At 39.8% G+C, this 20,679-nt stretch overlaps 1 protein-coding gene across 2 annotated transcripts in view; it reads right to left on the reverse strand.

Moving 5' to 3' along the window:
* LOC118815557 (kelch-like protein 29) overlaps window positions 1–20,679 on the reverse strand; it is a 251,691-nt gene that overhangs the window by 96,136 nt on the left and 134,876 nt on the right. For both annotated transcript variants that reach the window (XM_036581753.1, XM_036581754.1), the window contains 2 exons: window positions 6,984–7,131; window positions 2,939–3,463 (listed from right to left, as the gene is read on the reverse strand). In XM_036581753.1, the coding sequence (XP_036437646.1) occupies window positions 2,939–3,463; window positions 6,984–7,131 (673 nt within the window). The remainder of the gene's footprint in view (window positions 1–2,938; window positions 3,464–6,983; window positions 7,132–20,679) is intronic.

Genomic DNA, 20,679 nt, shown 5'->3' on the forward strand with positions numbered 1-20,679 from the left:
CTCAGAGATCCAAAGTGCTGGATACACTGACTGTCCCTCCACCCCAAGGTGCTGCTTCAAAAGCAAGGCATCCAGCTTTCCTCCTGCCAAAATGGCAGCAGCTGTTGTCTCTGGATGTAATTTGTGACCTGGTATGTCTTTAAAAACTTCAATCAAACACGTTTGTATTCTTGTCTTATGTGACTTGTGTAATACCGTGTTTAATAATGATGTAATAAAAAAATATTTGGCTCTTTTAGTTTTTTTGTATTTCTGGTGAAAAAAAGGTTTTCTTGTAAGGTCCTCTCATGTGCAGACTTATGTTTTTCTATCATCACACGGACATTTGGTCCTTTCAAAGGACTAAATACGAACACACAAACGCACAAATCGGCACGCTTGCTCACTCTCCCTTGCTCTTTCTCTCTCTCTCACTTGTTGATGTGGGCTGATGATAAATTGCTCTCTTAAAAGCCACGGAGTGAATCAAACTCTGTGTGTATATGTCTGCGAGCGAGCATTTGTCCTTTTTATTTTAAACACATTATCACTGGCAAAAAGACAGACAAATACCTCCAGACTGTGAAGGTCAAACAATAAAAGCTAAAAAAACAGACAGGCAGCTGTAAAATACCATCATCCCAACTTCCACAATTCAGTGTTAGACTTAGGGATGCACTGATTTAGAATTTTTGGGCCGATAACGATAGCTGATAATTAGCATTACGTTATAGCTAATATTACATCAAAAACTAGTAATTTGCTTTTTAAGTTATTATAATTCACATTATGAAGCGCATGTTGAAACTCTAAAGATGGATAATTGATCATGATTTTAAATAGACATGACATACACTTCCATTCAAAGCTTAGAATCACTGTTTATAAGTTTGAAACCAATACGGTGGCAGATCAATGCATAAAATGGCTCTAATATAATTTCACAAGTTCATATAATTACAAAAAAATGATAGGAAATTAATATCCATAATGTATTGTATCTCAAAAGTCACAATCGTATCTTAAGTGGAAGGTGTGCATTCTGAGTAGTTTTAGCATCTGCAAGAGGTAATGAACAGATATCCTATTGACTATGGGCATAGAAAAAAATTGCATAAAAATAAAGGAACTAAGGCTGAAATGAATAATGTATATTTTCTACATCTTCCTGTGATGAAACCGGAATACCCAAATAGTGTTTTCAGTATTTAAATACCAGCACCAGGAACGGTTAACTGAGTATTCTTGAGGCAGATGACTTTTAAAAAAAAGACAATTACAGAATATTATTTATCCTTCAATAACTTTTTGTTGTTGCCAAAATACTTATCAACACCAAAATATGTCTAAAAGTACCATTTGTTGCCTCATTTAGACAACAAAAAATATTAATTTTAAAAGATTCCAAACTTCTGATTAAATTCAGACACATCAGTTCTTATCCTGACAATAGTACAATAGTAGCCCATGAACACCATGGATAGTGGTGTTATCCAGTAAGTTATAATAATAATAATAATAATAATAATAATAATAATAATAATTTCTGTTATTAGAAAACAATAGATTAGCCAACAACATATTATGCAGTCCACATTGATGAAGCCCAGTTCTATGCTTTGTAATGCTTGAAAGGTGTACATATGGTGTAAATCCTTGTCAAGACAGGAGCAGCCATCAGACCTGCTTTCCTCAAAGGCAGCTATGGCACTCTCTGCTTTCTCCTCTGTCAGCACAATGCTATCAGAGCTAACCTTTTCAGCCTGCTGCCCTTAGCCACACCACAATCATATTAAAAAGGAAAGAGGGACACTTCTCACGCCACCATGGCTGTGTGCTGAGCTGTGAATGATCCAGGCTCCTTCAGAAAGCACTCTCTGCAGGGGACACGGCTCTAAAACCCCATAGCACCCTAGACCTCTCAGTCACCTCCACCACAAGGGCTCTTATGAGTTGAAAGGGACCAAAAGGAAAAGGCAGTGAACGAGAGCCTATCCTATGAGAATGGTCTCTAGAATGGTCCTTCAAAGTCTGCTGCATAGCACAATACTTGAAATCTTGCTCCTCTGACCTTGAACGTAATTTAACACATAGACGAGGATCTGTGATTAGCCTGTTATGACGCTAAATAATGGGTTAATCTTCCACAAAATGTAATTTATTTTTTTATCATCACCAAAAAGTGTAGTCATCTTTGATAAAGCAAAAAAGGCCTATATCATTGTTTAGATGCAGTATCTTGATCATATTTACATGCAACAATAAATATAATGTGGAAATGTTAGCATGGCAGTGGTAACAGAACATCACATATCTTTGGTCAGGAGCGCAACAAAGCTTAAAATTATTTCTATTAGTTGTGCATTAGCTGTCCACTTAAATTCAAGATATATCTTTATTGTCTACTTTAATTGGTCTGTTTGTATCTTAAAAGACAATTGCAAGTTGCTTCATTGTGGAAAGTAAATTGCACACATTTTATAGATCTCATAAAAAAATCAAATGAGTTTAGAAAGCCAATCTAAACCTAGATTAAAAGCTTCATTAAATGCGAAAATTGCTCAGGGAATACTGAACATCTGTTTCTGGTCTGACAGAGCCTAGTCCAAGGTTATCTTGTGCAAACAACAATTTATTGCTATGAAACCAGTCAAGTCTTCACAGCACGAGGCTCTCAGAAGGCAGAGCAAACGTTCCCGAGGACAGAAGCACTGTTTAAGGGACATTTGGTATTGCTGAATGATTGAAATTCACCACCTTGGAAGTACTTTGATTCCAGAGGCTGGTGTTTCTGGGGTATTATTTTAACAGCATCCCACCAGCATGTTTTGTGGCTCTCTTTCATTGCCAGCATCAAATGCTATTCCCTGGGAAAGATTTTATGTGACAACCTAGAGGCATGTTCATTATTTTCCAAAGGCCAAATAGGCTGCGTTTTCTCGCTGCTGGATTTTCTTACCTTTAGGATGCCCAGGGTCTGTGAACTCGTACTTTCCCATTCCGACTGTGCGAAGCATCTGTAGCCCGTTTGGGCTCTCCTGATTGGCTGAGGCTGGCGGGGGCTGAGGGGTCGTCTGCCCATTGGTGAGCGGCAGAGCAGCAGAAGGCAAAGCAGGAGGCTGCATGAGTGGGTGGGTCAGGTGACCATTCCCTACTACGCTCTGAGGCGTAGGGTGGGCTACCTGCCCTCCGGTCGTCAGGGGTGATGGGGCGATGGGAGGCTGGCTGGTGGCGTAAGGCGACTGGTTTTGCAGGTTGAGCACCAGACCGCCTGGCGGTTGGGATGAGTGAGGGGGGACCTGGAAGTGGGCAGTCATGAGGGGATGGTGGGGGGGCACTGGGGTCTGAATAGCTGGGGTCACACCTATGACCGGCGATTGGACAGAAACTCCCTGGCTATAGGCAGGGGGCTGTGGCATCCCATAGGAGTGAGCTAACAGGCTGGGCTGACTGACTGCAACCACTGGAGGCACCCATGGAGGCCCTGACAAAGGAAACAGAAAACAATGTAGTCAATAAAGTAGTTAAAGAGGTTTTTTTTGGAGTGAAGAACCACTTTTTTCAATCCCTGCAGAAATTTTCAATGGATGGTTCTTTTTTAAAAATGTGAGCATGAAAAACCTTCACAAAGTTCACATAAAATAAAAGTTGTGAACCAAATAGAGCGCTTTCCAGAACACTGTATCTAAGCCAAGAACCATTTAGGAACCTTTATTTTTAGGATTGTGGAGAGCATATTATTCGACATATGGTGTTTCTTGGCAGGCACCTGTACGTTTTTTTGATTAGAAAATCTCCATATTTGTCTTCTGACAGATTCCTGATTATGATCAGGTAACAGAATTTTCACCATAATAGTGTTGCATATACCAACAGAAGGGCTTGCTAGTAGTTGTTAGGACTGAGTGAACTAAAGTTTGCACTAATAAATCAGTGCAAGTATATGAAAGCAGGGTGTAATGCAGGGGTGTCAAACACAATTTAGGTAATGGGCCACATTAAACTCCAATGTTAAGTCTGCCGGACCAAAAAAAAAAATCATTTTAATAGGCCAATAAGACATCTACAACTTCTCACAAAAGTGGTTATGAACGCACAAATGTCACCTAAAAAACTGAGTAGACAGTCAGACTAAAGTAAGTTTTCGTCTTTTACTAAAGTGTGCAAAGAACTGCATGCATACAAGTGTGTTATCTTTTAACTGAAGAATATTTTAATTGCAAATGTGAGGACTGTACGGTCCATTTTAATCTGATACATTATTAAGATGTTAGTAATGTCAGCAGCTTAACTTAACAAGCTATCTGATTTTAACGTTGTTCTGTGACGTCAGACATCCTATTAAAACTGATGTTTGCAAATACAGCAACCCAGAAGGTTAGCATACCTATGAGCTGTTTTTTTTAGCTGTAAGTGTTCTCTTGTACACAGATTAATCTAAGGCTGTTTCACCTTCAGGAATAAAATAAAAACAGCACCACCCATCAGATAATTAGAACAGCTTTTTGCCTCTATTAGCTTCTTTTAGCGCCATCTCCATTCTCATTCCAGGTTTGTTCCAGTGAGTTTTGCTTAGTGCTGCTTAGAGACGGGTGCTAAGCAGTGAGGGGTTGAGTGTCATATCAGTCACTGTTCAGCAAAAACAGTCCAAAAGATGATTTTAATTTAGAACACAGATTCTAAATTCATCTGGTGGGCCTATCCAGAACCAGAAATGAGCCAGTCCTAGCCTGCAGGCTGTATGATTGTCCCCACCCTCTGCATCATCTTGAACACACAGCACATAACAGTTAGTCTGTGCACTGAAGAAGAACTTGTTAGAATTTGGCTGTAGACATTAGTCACAGTAACACACTGTTCGCACTTACCTTCTAAAAAAAACCTTTAAAAATCAACTAATTCATCTTATTTTAGCATTTACACTACTACACCACATTTATTTCCATAGGATTAGAAGTGGCTCTTCCCATGAGAAATGCATTAGCTAATGAAGTCACTAATTAATTCATGCATCATTGAATATCAGCACTAGGTGAGAAGCCTATAACGAAGCACTCAGTGTCAAAAACTTTCCTCCATAACCCAAAATATGTTCAGCGTGATAGGAGCTAATCGGAGCCACAGCAGTCAATTCGTCCTGGGTGCCACAGGCCCGTGGATCAGAACCAGAGAGGTGGCTGGCTTATGGGAAGGCTTACCCACAACCAAAACAGGCCAGATTAATCTCATGAATATGCAGCCATGTTGGACCTGTGCCCTCCTTCCTCCGGAAGAGGAATAAAAATAGCACATAGCTCAAGAAGGTCTATGGGGTACGCTCTACCAGGCGGGAAAAAAAAAGAAGATTAAAAAACATTATTCATGACATTGGCCCTCTTTGCACTGTACAGTGAATAGCAGGAAAGATGCTAGTGGGAATAGATGATCTACTCCAGCCTGCACTGGCATTTATCTGCATTATTCAGAAGAATCTTACAGCTAATCGTAACACAAAGCATAGAATGCCTCTTTCCCAAGTCCACCCAGCATCCTTAATAATGAATAAAGTAGCAAGTGGCGCTGGACATAGCACAAAAAAAAGGAAAAAAAAAGCCAGGATACAATCATATATTACTAGAATATGCACGTGAGATCACCCACACCTCCATTCTTTGTAAGGGGTATTAGAGATTTCCTGTACTGTTCTGCAGCATAATTAAATCCAAAAGCCCGAACTCATTAGCACTGCCCAACATGCAGTCATATTTGCAGTCTTCGGCTGCAAAGCTAATGAAAGGTTTTAGAAGCGAAAAGTAATTGCATTAACATGAAATGGATCCCAGTCTTGATTGCTCTCTTGTACCCTATAATTAAAATGTGCAGGGATGAAATATCAGTTGTTTCGTAAGGGCTCCTTCTCACTTTTAAAGAATTCTGTTTCAATCTTTTCCGATTCCTCAATCAACATCTAATTGAATTCCAAATAAGGTAAAAGTATTGTGATGAGAAAAAAGAAACAGTCCAGGTTAGGAGGGAAAAAAAGAACTTCTTCAGTATTTCTTTGCAGTTGTCACTAATTAATTCCAGCAGAGCTGTTAGCAGAATCCATGTAGTTCTGTTCAATTAAGTGGAGCTGGTTTCGGAGCTAATGGCGCTTGTATCTCGGCGCTACATCGGTGCCAGGGTTGGGCAGAATGTGGCAGGAGACGGCTGCCATGGCGCTTGTGTCTCAGCCATGGTGCTAGAAGTGAGGTGCTGAAGCGTGTAACACAATGTTAGCAAGACCTCCTTTTGTGATTCACTCAGTCCACAATCACACAAACTAGTAGGGGAGCATGGACAACCCCGGGGGGCAACATATGGACCACTGACCTGCCCCAAATACACAATGGCCATACAAAAGGCACATCACCCAATTCTTTAAAGATCAAAAACACTCCCCAACAACCTCCCCAGCTTCTACATATCCTTATAAAATGGTATGGTTTCACTAACTATCATTTAAAGGGATTCTGTTTGACAGTGTCACTGGTTTGGGTTGTATGGAGTATTTTATAATAAATAAATGAATAATTATTCTCATTAATATTTTACAAACTCTGTTACACAGTGTGTCAAATTTAACACCAGCTGGGCGGATATCAAAACGAATCTATGTGTTACATGCGACCGTTTTAGATTCCTTCTCACATGGTTCAAGAGTTCTTTCACTGATTCTTGAATGATTTAGCACGCTAACGGATGAAGGTTTCCAGAATAATGAGAGAAAATTGACAGCTCAAGGGCAGCAAGCGCCAGTTCATTTCTTGAGGAGGATATCTGAAGCCTTCAATGTTTAACTCTCACTCTCCTTGGTTACTATCTGTAATATCTTTAACAGTATTTAAATCTTAAATTGACCATGACTTTAGTCAGCTTGCCCTTTTGTCCAATATAAAGTTGGGTTGTTATTTTTGCTCAGTATAATGCTGCCTGCCAAGACTGGCGCAGAGAAAGGTAGAACAAATGAGGTGAGGACAGCATACCCGTGGTGTCGCTCTCTCTGTGCTGTTTTGCTGGAGGTTCGTCCGTGTCCCATGGTGTGGACTGGTTGATGGGCGTCTGGCCCCATCTCACCCCGGGAGCCAGGAGGAGGCCAGGTGTCTGGTTCTCCCCAGGAGAAAGCCCTGCAGCCTGGAAGAAAAGAACAGAGAGCAAGGTGTTAACCAGTCCAATAATGCCGGTAGCAGCAGCCACATGCACTCTGAAACACTTTGAATTCAAAACCTACTGACCAAAAACAGGGAATGTCAAGCCTCTTCCTGTTGAAGATGCTGTGAATTTTATCTTGTTGTTCTGTGTATGTTTTCGGCTATAGCGTCTTGCATGAACTTACTATTGAACTACCGGCGAATAAAGAACAGCGTTGGTCATTTAGATTGAGAGACTGACACTTTTGTGTTTACTCTGCTGGATTTGATTTGGGCAAGACTATTTAATCTGAATTAAGGACAATATTTCGGGACCACTTTTTGCCACATTCTGCTCAGGCCAGACACAAAACAAAGTCTCTTCAGTTGTGATTAACTGACCATGTGACTAACCAACAATTTTGAGTGTGAAAGTGAATAAAAATGAAACAAAGTTTTTCATACATAATTCACTTCACAGTCTAACTTACACAACAAGGGTCAACATTGCTTGAATAATCTATCACATATCACAGCTTCCTCACCACAGTATAGTAGTAATGTTACTACATGTTAATGCAGTAATATTAGTATAAGGCTGAATTTCTGTTAGGTCTGTCACATTTATTACAAAATTGTTTGGCCATAATTGTAAACGGTTGTTAGCTTTCACTGTTCACTGTATCTCACAGATTCAAAGCCCAGACAGCTTCTGCCAGAAAATAAAAGCTTGCTTGAGTTAAAATTCTCACAACGTGGTCTGAAACACCCACTTCCTGATCTGGAGAAGTTGTGCTTTTCTAGCTTTTAACCACATTAGGATATATTTAGAATTATGATGTAGGGTGCTTTTTAAAATCTAATTTTCATGTGAAATATCTTTAGGATCATTTAGATAATTTTGTACTATTTGTAAATATCAAATATCAAATAATTGTAGTATTTGCAATCTTTTAACCCCTTAAAATCCCAGGCTTTTTACAAACTAAGGCTTATTATTCAGTTATTATTAGGTTATAGAAGTGTGTAGCAGAACTTTGGACCTGCCAGTGAGTCCTGGCCTTTTAAGGGGTTAAGTCTCAAAGGATTCTACCCCCTCTACTTCTCATGTCCTTCTCACGTTATTAATATGCTGTGTCAGGTGTAAATATTCTCCAGGAGGCTGCACAAACACTGATCAATAGAACTGTGCAACAGCATAGCTGCAATTCAGTCAGTGTTATTCGTGACTTCTTGGAGGTTATCATGCCAGACTCAGAACAGTGATGAATTATACAGTTGCTGTGGTTCGAAATAAGGCCAGAACAAATAAGAAGGCAAAGTGCTTCCATAGTGAGTTATGAGCTGAATTTAGTGTACACATAAAAACTGTATTTAATACAATTTATTAAGGAAAAACAAAAAAAAAAAATATCGCTGCTGAGCTGATCGTCAAACAGCATCTTCTTCTGCTGTTTAGAAACTCTTCCAGAGGTCACATTCAGCTCAGATCGTAATGCATCATTTGTTCCAGTTCACCCACTCTCTCAGACCTTGTTAAACTCGCACAGAGCTGCAATGGAACACACTCAAGTAGTTTATCTGACTTTATTCTGTGACACTGACAGCTACCAACTAGGCAAACTATTTAACACAGCATAACATTGGCACATAAGATGGAATAAGTGAAAAAGAGGGTCAATAAAAAAACGCGTTGTAGGCAAACGAACGAGAACTGCATAAGCCATTCACATACCCAATTGGAGATCAAACGAATTGCAAAGACAGTCTGGCAACTTTGCTTTCCTTGCTTTTCTTTGCTTAGCTTTTATTGAGTTGAGATTTGACGGCACACAAGCACACAGGTTGATGGGGTACCGGACCCTGTGTCACACACACAGACGTAAGAATGGGGCGGCTGGGAGGAGAGTTAACCCCCATTCACGATCTCACCCTGTACAGCACCCCAAGTTAATGGAAAAGACCTAGTCATCAACCCTTTGCTCTTGCCTGGAACCTTCCCTCCAATCCATTATCCTCCGCGACCCAGGGTTCACTTCATCAATTTACCCATCATGCATCTCTGCCAGTGCTGTACAAGGCCAATTTGTTTTTGGTTACGCCAAGCTTTGACAATATCTACAAAGAAAACTTTGTGTAATGATTGACGAAATACAGAGAATTAATCTACTTAAGGAAAAAAGTGGAAAACCATGAAAACAAATAAAATAAAATGAGTAAAACATAAGTATATATTAATTTATTAATTTAGCACTTACATTGTATGCAAAAATCTGAACACCCGCGAGTCAAACTTCATATTTTTGATGATTTTCTATGTGAAAATATGTTAACACATCCTACTGGGAACAAACATAATATGACATAATATGAATTTTTACTGCACAGTCTCTATTTATTTGCTGAGTTTGACACCAAAAAAACATGAAATATGCCATAACAATTGCAGAGGCTACATTACATTATTGTTTTTTTCCTCAATATGGTAATTTTGGCAAATTAGCAGATGTGTCAACGTATTTTCACTTAGAAAATCAACAATACATGTAATTTGACCAGGGGTGACCAAAATTTTGCATACGACTTTATATGTGGATATGATAAACAAAAGTGTGATGCAATTTTATGATAATTACTTCTCACAACTGAGCTCATAGAGACAAGCAAACATATTCTGCCTTAGTACAGATTTGATAAGATGTGGACATATTATATGTAACACTTTCTATGAATTGCATATTCTTAATACATTACGAATACACAATGTTTACACAATACCCGGCCAATGCCTGTATAATTGCTCCTTAGTAGTTATAAACACACGCATAACATATTATAAAGCAAGAGTATATGACTTCATGAAGGTTTCAAAATGCATTATATGTTCAATTTCGCAACGAGCCTCACTTGTTATGTCATAAAATCCCCCTTATATCTTTGATATACCAAAAATACACTAAGCTATAAAGTCAAATATCATAACATGCTTAATCATTTCACAATGTTTTATGAACAGATGTCATAATTTGTTAAGAAACTCAATGTTATGAAGTGGAAGTGGAAATGGATTTAAAATGGATTCACACAGGATTTCACAACAATAGCACTTACAGTTGACTAGGGCACATCTAGCAGGGCAAAAATTTCACTAGTGGCAAAGGTAGCATCCTATGACAGCACCATATATAAAGTCACTGAGCTCTTCAGTATGATTCATTCTATTGGTAATGTTCATCTTTGGAGATTGCATGTCTATGTGCTTGATTTTATACACCTGTCAGCAATAGGTATGGCTGAAACACCTGAACTTAACAATTAAGGGAGTTTGTCCACATACTTGTGGCCATATTGTGCATTTTTATTTGAATCTTATGAAGTCGATGCTGAACGTAAGTTGAATGCAAATGCTTTTGTTTATGTAACTATAAAAATCATTTCTAGAATTATATAATTGCATTTAAACAGTACAGCAAAACGACAGTGCAACACTTTAGTGTCTAAAGGTTAAGGACACATTTTAACATCACATACCATTGTTATATGATAATTTATCCAAAATGTTCCAGAATAGCAGGCCAGGGAGCTTGGAGAAGTCTGCAAGCACCTGTTGACCTGCATTTCCTTTAGACTTTAATGGGCCATGAAGCTGTCAGTGCTATGTCCATATCTACCTCAACTTTGTCCTAGTTTACAGAGCCTGACAAACTTGACATAAAGAATGGATGATTGGAGGCCCAGCAGGGCTGTTTCCTCACAAGTCTTTGTGGGGCAGCATTGATCTGTATAAAATATTGAAAGAGTGTAGCCTTATTTAACGAACAGCACACTCCTCTAAACATGCACGGGCCTATAATTCTCTGCGCTGAGCCCTGTCTCCTAGTTTCCTATTTTCCCTCTCTGCTCATCCGTCACATCTTGCTTTCACTAATCCTCGTGATAATGCAACATTTAAAACCACAGCATCTCGAGCAGCAGTAATCTTCTGCATTCCTTATGTGCAGCTGTCATTACGGAGATGGTGCTGAGTCTGCTCCATTCAGCATCTTTCTGATTTTCATGATTATATCATTATCACGATAATGCCGTACCATCATGGATATAAACATGCACAAAAAGTGATTATCCATGATGCTCTTCTTAGAATTGAAACGCCTTTGAATAGCCACGTTATAATAAAGGCTTTTTAGTGGGGATGCATTACAGGGTCGGCAGATATTTGCTTTGAAAAAATGGCATTTGACAGATGTTTAGAATGATATTTCAGACCAATATTTTATGCTCTGTCTATTGTATTTTGGAAGAGCATTTAGTATGCTACATGCTGAAATGTCTGCAAAGTCCCAGTTACATTTTATAAATGTTTATACTTTGGCATCGTCAGATAGACACAGAAATAATACAAGATATCGACACTGGCCTACAATACTATATTGATTTTTTTCATTTTAAGAAGAGAATCATGGATATTCACTTCTTGTGCATAATTCAATCCCATTCTACTGATCATCATAATCGTTTATCCCCAAATTGCTAATGTTCTTTAATATGGGTACGAGACTTTTTTTTAAGTATTGTTAATTATATATATATTTATATTATGGAAATGTGTATGATTTGCAAAATCGAAAGCAAACTGGATTATCATCTTGGTAGGTAAGCAAGAAGTAAATATTAATAACTGCTTCTATTGTGTTTAAATGCTGTTCTTTACTGTCACTGTTGTGTATGGTCTTCTGATATCATTAAAGCTGCATGTGTGCTGTCCATTTTAACTCTGCAAGGCTGTCCATTGTTTTCACAGCAGTGGGTTTCAATGATTTTTATTCCACTTTTCACAGACTACACTGCAATAAGTCTAGTTAAGTCCTAAGCATGTTCTTATGTGACATAATTTATTATGATAACGATAAACATCGTCTTATCGACTTCCGATCTTCTCTATGAATATAAACATATTCAGCAACTCAGTCTTCCACAGTTGCAGCTGATATGTGCAAAGAAATGCACATTAGACTTTTATGCGTGCCTGTTGACATTGGGGTTGGAAAAGCGAAAAATACGGTAAGATTTGGGTGTAGCCAAGCGTTGCCCATTTTCTCCCTATTTTAATTCATCTCCGCTTTTACCAGACCCTGCTTCCCTTGTGACCCATTATCGCTATGTGGCAGATGGCTTTCCTCTGACTCAACAGAAAACAAGCTGGAATTGTGTGCATGTGTGTATGTGTGTATGTGAGAGAGAGACAGAGGGAGACAGAGGGAGAGAGAGTAAACCAGGCAGCCAAAACAACCATTCCTCTGAAGCCTCTCAAGCACAATGAAATTTGATGTTTGTAGCTGGCATTGGCCTGGGATTTTCCCACTGCAAACTCTTTGTTACAGGGAGAACTGTCTTTGCTGTCTCGCAGGGAGACAGTTCAAAGTTGCAGGGGGAGACAGAGAGAAAACAGAGATGCACGCGCACACACACGCGCGCATGCACGCAACAAAGCGCACACAGACACTTGTACACACCGCCCTGGAAAATGACATCATCACTTTGCATCAGAGGCACGAGGAAAGAACACTTGTGTCACATCACCCAAAGCTGCTTCTGACATTTCTGGCTGCGTCCTTTCCACTCACTACAACCTATAGACTCAACATATGCCTATTACGTCTCTCGAAATGTCAGTGCTATTATGCATGAACAGATTGCACGACTGAACAACTGCCATTTTGCATCGTGTTAACCAGAACTGCTCATCTATGCTAAGATGCTAATTAAATTCTAATCAATATCATGCTCTCTAGGCAGCTCATGCACAACACAAATGGGCTTCAGTAAACACCTCTCTCTCACATGAAGCCCGATTGGTTGAAAATGATCCCAACAACAAGCCTTATCTAAGAGGGCTTCAGCCAGGCGTAGAGCTGAGGTAAATATCACCATGGTTACACGCATCCCCTACAGCATGGCTATGGAGGGGCATCAGGCGCCTTTGCCAGACAAGCACGTATGTATAGCTACTGTACTCCAGCCTTTCAGTGCATAAAGCTTGTAGCTGCTTCACAATATTGTTGCCATCAGACCACGATCTCTATTTTCTTTGCTTTTTTTTTTTCATAATTTGAAAATGCCAGCTGCCCTATGCATTGTGAGAACATTTCATGACACAAGGACCAACAGAAAAGGAGGGAAAATAGAAATAGGGCTATCAAAAGATAAAATTAATTACACTATTTTTGTGTAGATACGATTAATCATGTTTGTCTTATTTGCTCAAATTTGACCCTATAGAAAGATTTTCTGTCCATTTAAAAAGCAGCGCATTTTGGTATAGTAAAATGAGTGGACAAATAAGCTTCATGAGAATGTATTTATTACTTTTAATAATTCAGTAACACCATTTTCATAATGTGAACACAGGGTGTACATAAACTGAACTTAAAAACTAAATGTTTTTTTTTTTTTAACTTTTCTACATCATGTGAGCACAGCAGCTGTCATTCCTATTGTGTCACAATTACATGATGAATGAACCTATAGAAATGCTCCAAAATTAAAAGTATAAGATCTCCCAAAAGTAAAAGAATAAGATCTCTTTACTTTAACATGTATTAAAAGTTAATCAAGTTTTTACCTTGTCCTGTAAAGTTCTTTATGGACAGCACTAATATATACAGCCGATATAACTCCTCTCTGATTACAGGTTCTCACTGTTGTTCATAGAGCTTGAGTATTCTTGTTACAGTAGAGGCTCTTGAGGGGACATCTCCACTTTGCTATTACCTTTGTTAGTTTGCTGGTTTATCCACAGATCTCCTGCGAGCATCATCCAGCATAGTCTGCCCAAAATACAGCTTCAAAAGTTGTATTTACATGAGAGAGCTACAATCGCAAATTCCATCATGAAAACACACAGCACTTCAGCTTCACCTGAACTACTACAAACTTTTTTGAAGGATGAAACTCAGAAAACGTGTAAAACGTGTAAAAAAAAACTTTCTGTTAATAATTCATCCAATTAATTCGCTATATTACTTTGTTAACTCTAACAGCACTAATTAAAGTTAAGTATGTTTTCTTTTTCCTTCTGAAAAGTTCTGACATCAACGACATAATAATCTGTCATTTGACCACTTTGCAGAATTGTGGGTATCACTGATATTAACAGGACTCTCGGCAGGGTGGCTGACTGGGCAGCGTCCTGTGGACAATAGGCCATAATTGGAGAGGAGATGTATGAATGCGGCATCGTTTCAGGAAGCTGTGTGAGCTCCGGAGAGAGTGTGGGTCAGGGGCTATTTGTCTTCCACAGGAAGACCCTATGTGGTCTCATGAGCAGAGCTATTCACTGTGCAAATGGTTCGATAATACCCTGCTGCACAGGCCTGTGCCTAATGCTGGAGAACTTTATACACTGATGGAATATTATCATTGGACAACAATTGCTGAACATGGACAATGGAACACAGCTTACAACCATTAATGCTAAGCTCTCTGGCTCAGACAAACCACCAGCTATTAATCTGTCATTATGAAGCATGAGTCAAGTCCAGCAAGCTACATCTTTTAAAAGCAAACACAGGCTTGTATTTTAAATGTACAGAAGGACAAATCTGTTTGAGGTCGACTCCGATTTCCTAGACAGATTCAGGGAGTCCCTATAAGAACCTAAATTATCCTGCCTGACCCATCATGTATCAAGCCAATTTGTTTTTATTTGACAAAATTGGCAAATACAATGTTAGGTAATGAATGCTGTGATGAGATTTGGAGGATTAATCTCCTTATATAAAGAAAAAATGTGGGAGAAATGGGTAGGCGTGAAGACCTTAGTGACTTTGGCAAGGGCCAAAATATACAGACAGATGACTAGGTCCATTCATCTTTCTCTTGAAATTTCTTTCTTTCAACTGTCACCAATGCACCCTGGCTTGAAATCAACTAACTAGCTTCACCAAACCATTGCCACTGTCTTTGGTTAAGCCAGTTAGCTTTTTCTGAGAAAACATCCCTACAGTTGACAAAAATTAGAACACACATTTGAATAGTATATCAAAACAAAAGTAATAACTCTTGACTTCTGAGGTTTACTCCTGAAAGCAGGCTTTAATTTTCACTGGATAGAATGCTGAACACGAAGGAGGTCGGCTCCAGTTTCCTGGAAGATTTTGAGAAGCCCCTGCAACGAACTGTGCAGCGGGTGAGCCATGTTTTTAATGCTGGGTGATATGAACGATAAGACTGGGTAAAGTGCTGAACACACAGTCTGGAAGCCTCTCTGGAGACGTGTAGGTAGTGGAGCTGCAGTGATTGTACAGCGACAGCGCTCTCCTCTTCACAGAAACCCGCCGGTGGCACCAGGCCACAGCTCTGAAGCGGGCGCGATGAGGCGCATATCAAAGTGCTGAGGCCGCCAGACAGAGGGCTTCTGTTCTACTCGGGGCTCCAGGATAGGCCGAACCGAGGCCAACAAAGCTTCCATTGTTGCATCAGGCAGGGTCACCTCAGGACTCCTGTCCGAGCGAATGTAAATAAGAGGAAGGGCTATTTTGGGCATACAGCCGTTTAGCCATGTGTTTTGAGCTGGTGGTGGTTTTTAAAGGGCTTCTTTTTTTATTATTCTGCCTGGAGTGACAGTGCCTCTGAATCATCAAACGGAGACCAGTGGAGTGAGAGTGCGCCTCCAGCACACAGCAGTCATCCTTCAGCACCGCATGCTAATCTCTCTCTCTCTTTCTCTCTCCATGTGCATCCTTCAGTCAATCCGAGTATATGAGACTTCTCCGTCCCAGCATCCGGGGCTGGAGCCGTTTTGGGCGAGCGTGACTGTACTTCAGATGAGAGAGGTAGAGGGAGCAGAGAACAGGGACCCTCGAGAGGTGTTTTGCGGAGGCTTCATTACCAGAGCAGCAGAAGCAGGGCTGGGCACGTCAGGGACTTGTCTCATCCTGTTAGCATTCACATGCTAATCAAAAGCACAAACTTTAGAATTATCAAGCAAAGTGGCTTGATAGGGAGAGTGTGAGACACTAGGACAGAGAGTGAGGGGGTGGAGGGGTTGTAGAGCAAGAGCGATACAGTGTCTGTGCACGTAAGTGTGTGTACTTGAGCGTAAGAGAACGTGTGAGTGAAGGGACAGAGAGTGAGTGAGAAACAGTGAAAAAAAAGGCAGAAAGAGGCTGCTGGGGTCAGTAACAGTGCAGTAATTAAAAGTTAATCTCTCTTATGCTTACCTGAATAAAAAAAAAAAACTGCCAGACTGCCACTGGGCTGCATTAAAAGCTCCTCCAACCGACACGATAACAATGTGCCATGTACAGCCGCCTGTCAAGAACTCTTAAGCCTGTGCTCCATATATAATGCTATGCAAGTCAGAGACCACCCTTTATTTCATTTTATTTCTAGTTTAAAAAAAAAAAAGTCAGTACAATTTATTCATTTTTCAGGTGACATTTCTGAGGACAGACAGATAAAACGCACTTGCATAAGAGGAGTGTCAAAGAAAAATAAGCGAAAAAAATGTTTAAAAACTGGACCGGATCAAAATGATTACGAGATACAGAGAAAATGGGACTCGTAACAAACGTGGTAGACCACCAAAAACTGACACCATCAGATAAACAGTACTTGAAGCTGTCATCTTTGAGAGAGAGGAGAAAATCAAGCTCTACTCTTGCTTAGATCTAAAAAAATCCACAGGTGTTTCTGTCCATCCTTCCACTGTGAGAAGACAACTCAACACTTTGAGTTTGAAAGGATGTGTAGCTGACAAGAAGCCTTTACTCAAAAAAAAAAAACAGACAAAAAAAGAACAAAATGTGCAGATCAAATAAACAACCTGTTGGTGTTCTCAAAACAATGGATCCCAGAGCCCAGATCTCAACATCACTGAATGAGTTTGGAGTCATGTCAAGTCAAAAAATGATCAAGTCAAAAAAAGGCAACAAACTTCTAAGACTGAACTTTAGATGTGTGGAAAAACACATACATTTCTCTGAAAAACTAAAAGCAAGTTTCCTGAAAAGAATGAAAGCTGTAATAAAGACAAAGCGTGGACACAGTAAACACAGAAAAAGACTTATGTGCAATTTCTATTAAATATGCTTTTTTTCCTAAAGCTGAAAAATTCATAACTTTTACTTAATGGCTGTTTTGACTGGAAATAAAAATAAATCATGGGTGTTGACTTTCTGTACTGTATATAAGAAAAGTAGGAGCCTGTTTTATTGAACTAAAACTGAAAAAGAAGAGGTGCAACACAGATGTAGAGCAGGGTAGACAAACTGATATATTGGATTTATATGCAATAAATGTCATAAAATGTCAGTGAAAGTCAGAATTCTTCCTCCAGAACCCTTATTGAGGGACATGGTGGGAGCCAAACTGATGCAACAGCAACAAAAGAGCCAGCGAAGCTTACTGCATTGTGAAAACAGAGTGTGGGCTGTGAAGTGGAGTGGGCTAGTTCATCTGTTTGTGGTTCCAACAGTTAGCATAAACTGTATATTTGTGCCTGTGCCTTTCTTTACATGGGCATATCAATTAATAAAGAGCTGAGGGAAGACAAGGGCAGGTCAGCTACCAACGCTGCTGCAGAGGCACAGCTCTGCACGGGGCATTACGGGCCAATTTAAATGCATCCGAGAAACTGGCCCCTGCGTGACTGCCACATAATCAGAGCTATCTCGTGAGACATCAGCCCATATAAATTTAATCCAAATCAAAATTTCAATAACAACAGCAGTCTGCCGATGTTGTGTGCCACAAACAGTATTCCAGTTTAATTCAGGGACTCTTAACAAATCATACACTAGCACACGGTTGGCGGTCAGAGTCCAAATGGGATTCTTTTTTATCCGTTTCTGTCTCGCCTCCATTTGCAGGGCAGAGATGGTGTGGTGGAGGTGTGGTGGGCCGATGGCTGTTGCATGGGGAGGAAGGCCCATCCATCATCACGCGTCACATCATTTCCTTTGACATGTCATTTTCACTTGGCCCCAGACAAGCTGTTCTGACTCACCGACTGTAACTACCACTTTGACCCAAAAGAGCCAGGCAAAGAAAAGCTTTAGGCAATTCCTTTTCTCTCTCTCTCCTTTGTGTCCGTAACCTATACAGCTGTCTACCAAAGTAAACAATGAGATGCTCGCAATTTGTTCTGGATTCAGAGCATTTCATATGCTCGATGTTTGAATCACAGGCATGAATCTTGGTCTTTTGTAGTGAAAAATCTATGCGGTATAAAGAGGAGAGAGAATGAACAGAAAATATATCAAGCATTTAACGATTGAACAGCCATTGTTGTCTGCTATCACCATGGTCGAATGCCTTTGTCAGACCACCATTCACCATTTTTTAACTCAGAAAGCTACTTTCATATATGCAGATCTTTCAAACAGATCAGCAAAATTGTCAGTACGTCGCACAGAATACCCAAGGACATACCAAACCAGGTGAGCGGATTTTACTAATTAAATATTGCGGCGAGTCTGCTTTCAAAGCTTTAACACAGACTGCAGTTGCCAAGTCTTATACGTCAGCAAATTCCACATAAAAATGCTTTGTCCTGAGTCTCGCATCTAACCTGCAGCCTTTTAGAACTGTCAGAACTGCGTTTAGCACCGGCCTCCTCGGCAGGGAGCGGAGAAGACTAAATGGATGAAGGAATGGAGGGAAGAGGCATTGAGAGGTGTATTTCTGAGAACTCATTCTCCAGGTAGAAACAGAACAACCTCCCTGCTCAGCTCGAGGCTAGCGACTGAGAAGGAGCAAACTGAGACTAGCCAACACTGCAGGGCACAGAGGCAGCACTCCACAACAACAAGACCATATCAATACTGACAGCTTCAAACAGCGAGGCACAAACGCTCATTAAAATCGTGCATGTTCGCATTTCCACAGGCTACATCTTTTTTATTACACAAGTTTACTGAAATGATATACTGTAAAAGGAATTTCACTGTTATATTATTTCACAGAGGAACCGTGTGGGCCGAACGTGATTAGTGGCGCTGACCATAAATGACAAAAATATGCTTGTTTCTGAGCTATCCATAAAAGAACAGGTTGGAAGAGAAATATATTGAGACATGCACAGCGCACATTTAAAAGTACCATTGTGTACTGTACTTTTTTACTGTGGCATAAAAAATAAATGGCTTCAACAATATCCTATTCAGGCAAGCCACTGGATGTGTAGTGAAGAAAAATGCACTGACACAACAAAATTATCATCACATGGATGATGTTAGACTACCATGCAAAAGTTTGGAATCAAAAATACTGAAAATTTTTGTTGTTTTACATACGAAGTAAGGTAAACAATGTGGATTTAGATTATAAACTATTGCCAAAAGATATTTTTAGATGTTTTATTCAATAATTCAAAAATCTATATCTGATTCTTATATCCGCCTTAATATTTGATCTCCACTCTTGAAATACGAAATTATACCCAGAAAGACTCTGGATATAAATTGCATTATAACTTAATTCTTAATACATTACATCTTTCTCAGTCATTTTAGAATCTCTTACGGCTCAATTTACCATTCTGGACGTCTCTAAAATTGCTTACATTTTTTGTCCTAGCTTCCTAGTGTTCTACTGTGCAGGACTCACATATTAGAATCACTTTGCACACGTGTCTGCATACAAAGTGGTATCTATTTATTAAAAAACATTGACTACAAGCTTTTGAACAGTACTGTGTATACTGATAATCAATCCATGTTCCACTCACAATTGAAGAGACCGGACAAGGCGTTCAAAAGTTGTAAAGAATTTGTAGCACACAACTGCAGTTTTTGTCAAAAGATCTTAATTTAGAACATGTCATTTCAAATGATGCACTATATGGCCAAAAGTATGTGGACAGCTGACCATCACAACTATTTGAGCTTGTTGGAGTCACATCCCATTCCAAACTATGGCCAAAACCAATAATACTCCACTCTTCTGGGAAGGCTTTCCACAAGATTTTGGAGTGTGTTTGTGGGAATTCGAGCCCATTCAAAGTCAAAAAACAATTGCAATCAGTGCTCCAATTCATCCTAATGTTGTTCAGTGATGTTGAGGTCAGGGTTCTGTGCTACTAAAGTCCCTCCACACCAAACTCATCAAACCATGTCTTGGACCTCTCTTTGTGCACAGAGGCACAGTCATACTAGTCTTCCTCAAACTGTTGCCACAAAGTTGGAAGCATGTAAGTGTCTAAAATGTCTTTGTATGTTCTGGCATTAACATTCCTTCACTGGAACTAAGGGGCTGGTCCCAAACTCTGAAAAACAGCCCCAGAGCATTATGCCTCCTCTGCCATGCATTACTGTCGGCACTATGCATTCTGGCAGGCAGTATTCTTCTGGCATCCACCAAACCTAGATTTGTCCATCAGACTGCCAGATAGTGAAGTGTGATTCATTACTCAAGAGAACATGTTTCCACTGCTTCAGAGTCCAGAGGCGACATGGTTTACATCACTCCAGCAGACACTTGGCATTGTGCACAGCGATCTTCGGCTTGTGAGCAGCTGCTCAGCCATGGAAGCACATTTTATGAAGCGCCC

This window comes from Colossoma macropomum, unplaced genomic scaffold (assembly GCF_904425465.1).
Source record: "Colossoma macropomum unplaced genomic scaffold, Colossoma_macropomum, whole genome shotgun sequence".
Lineage (NCBI taxonomy): Eukaryota > Metazoa > Chordata > Actinopteri > Characiformes > Serrasalmidae > Colossoma > Colossoma macropomum.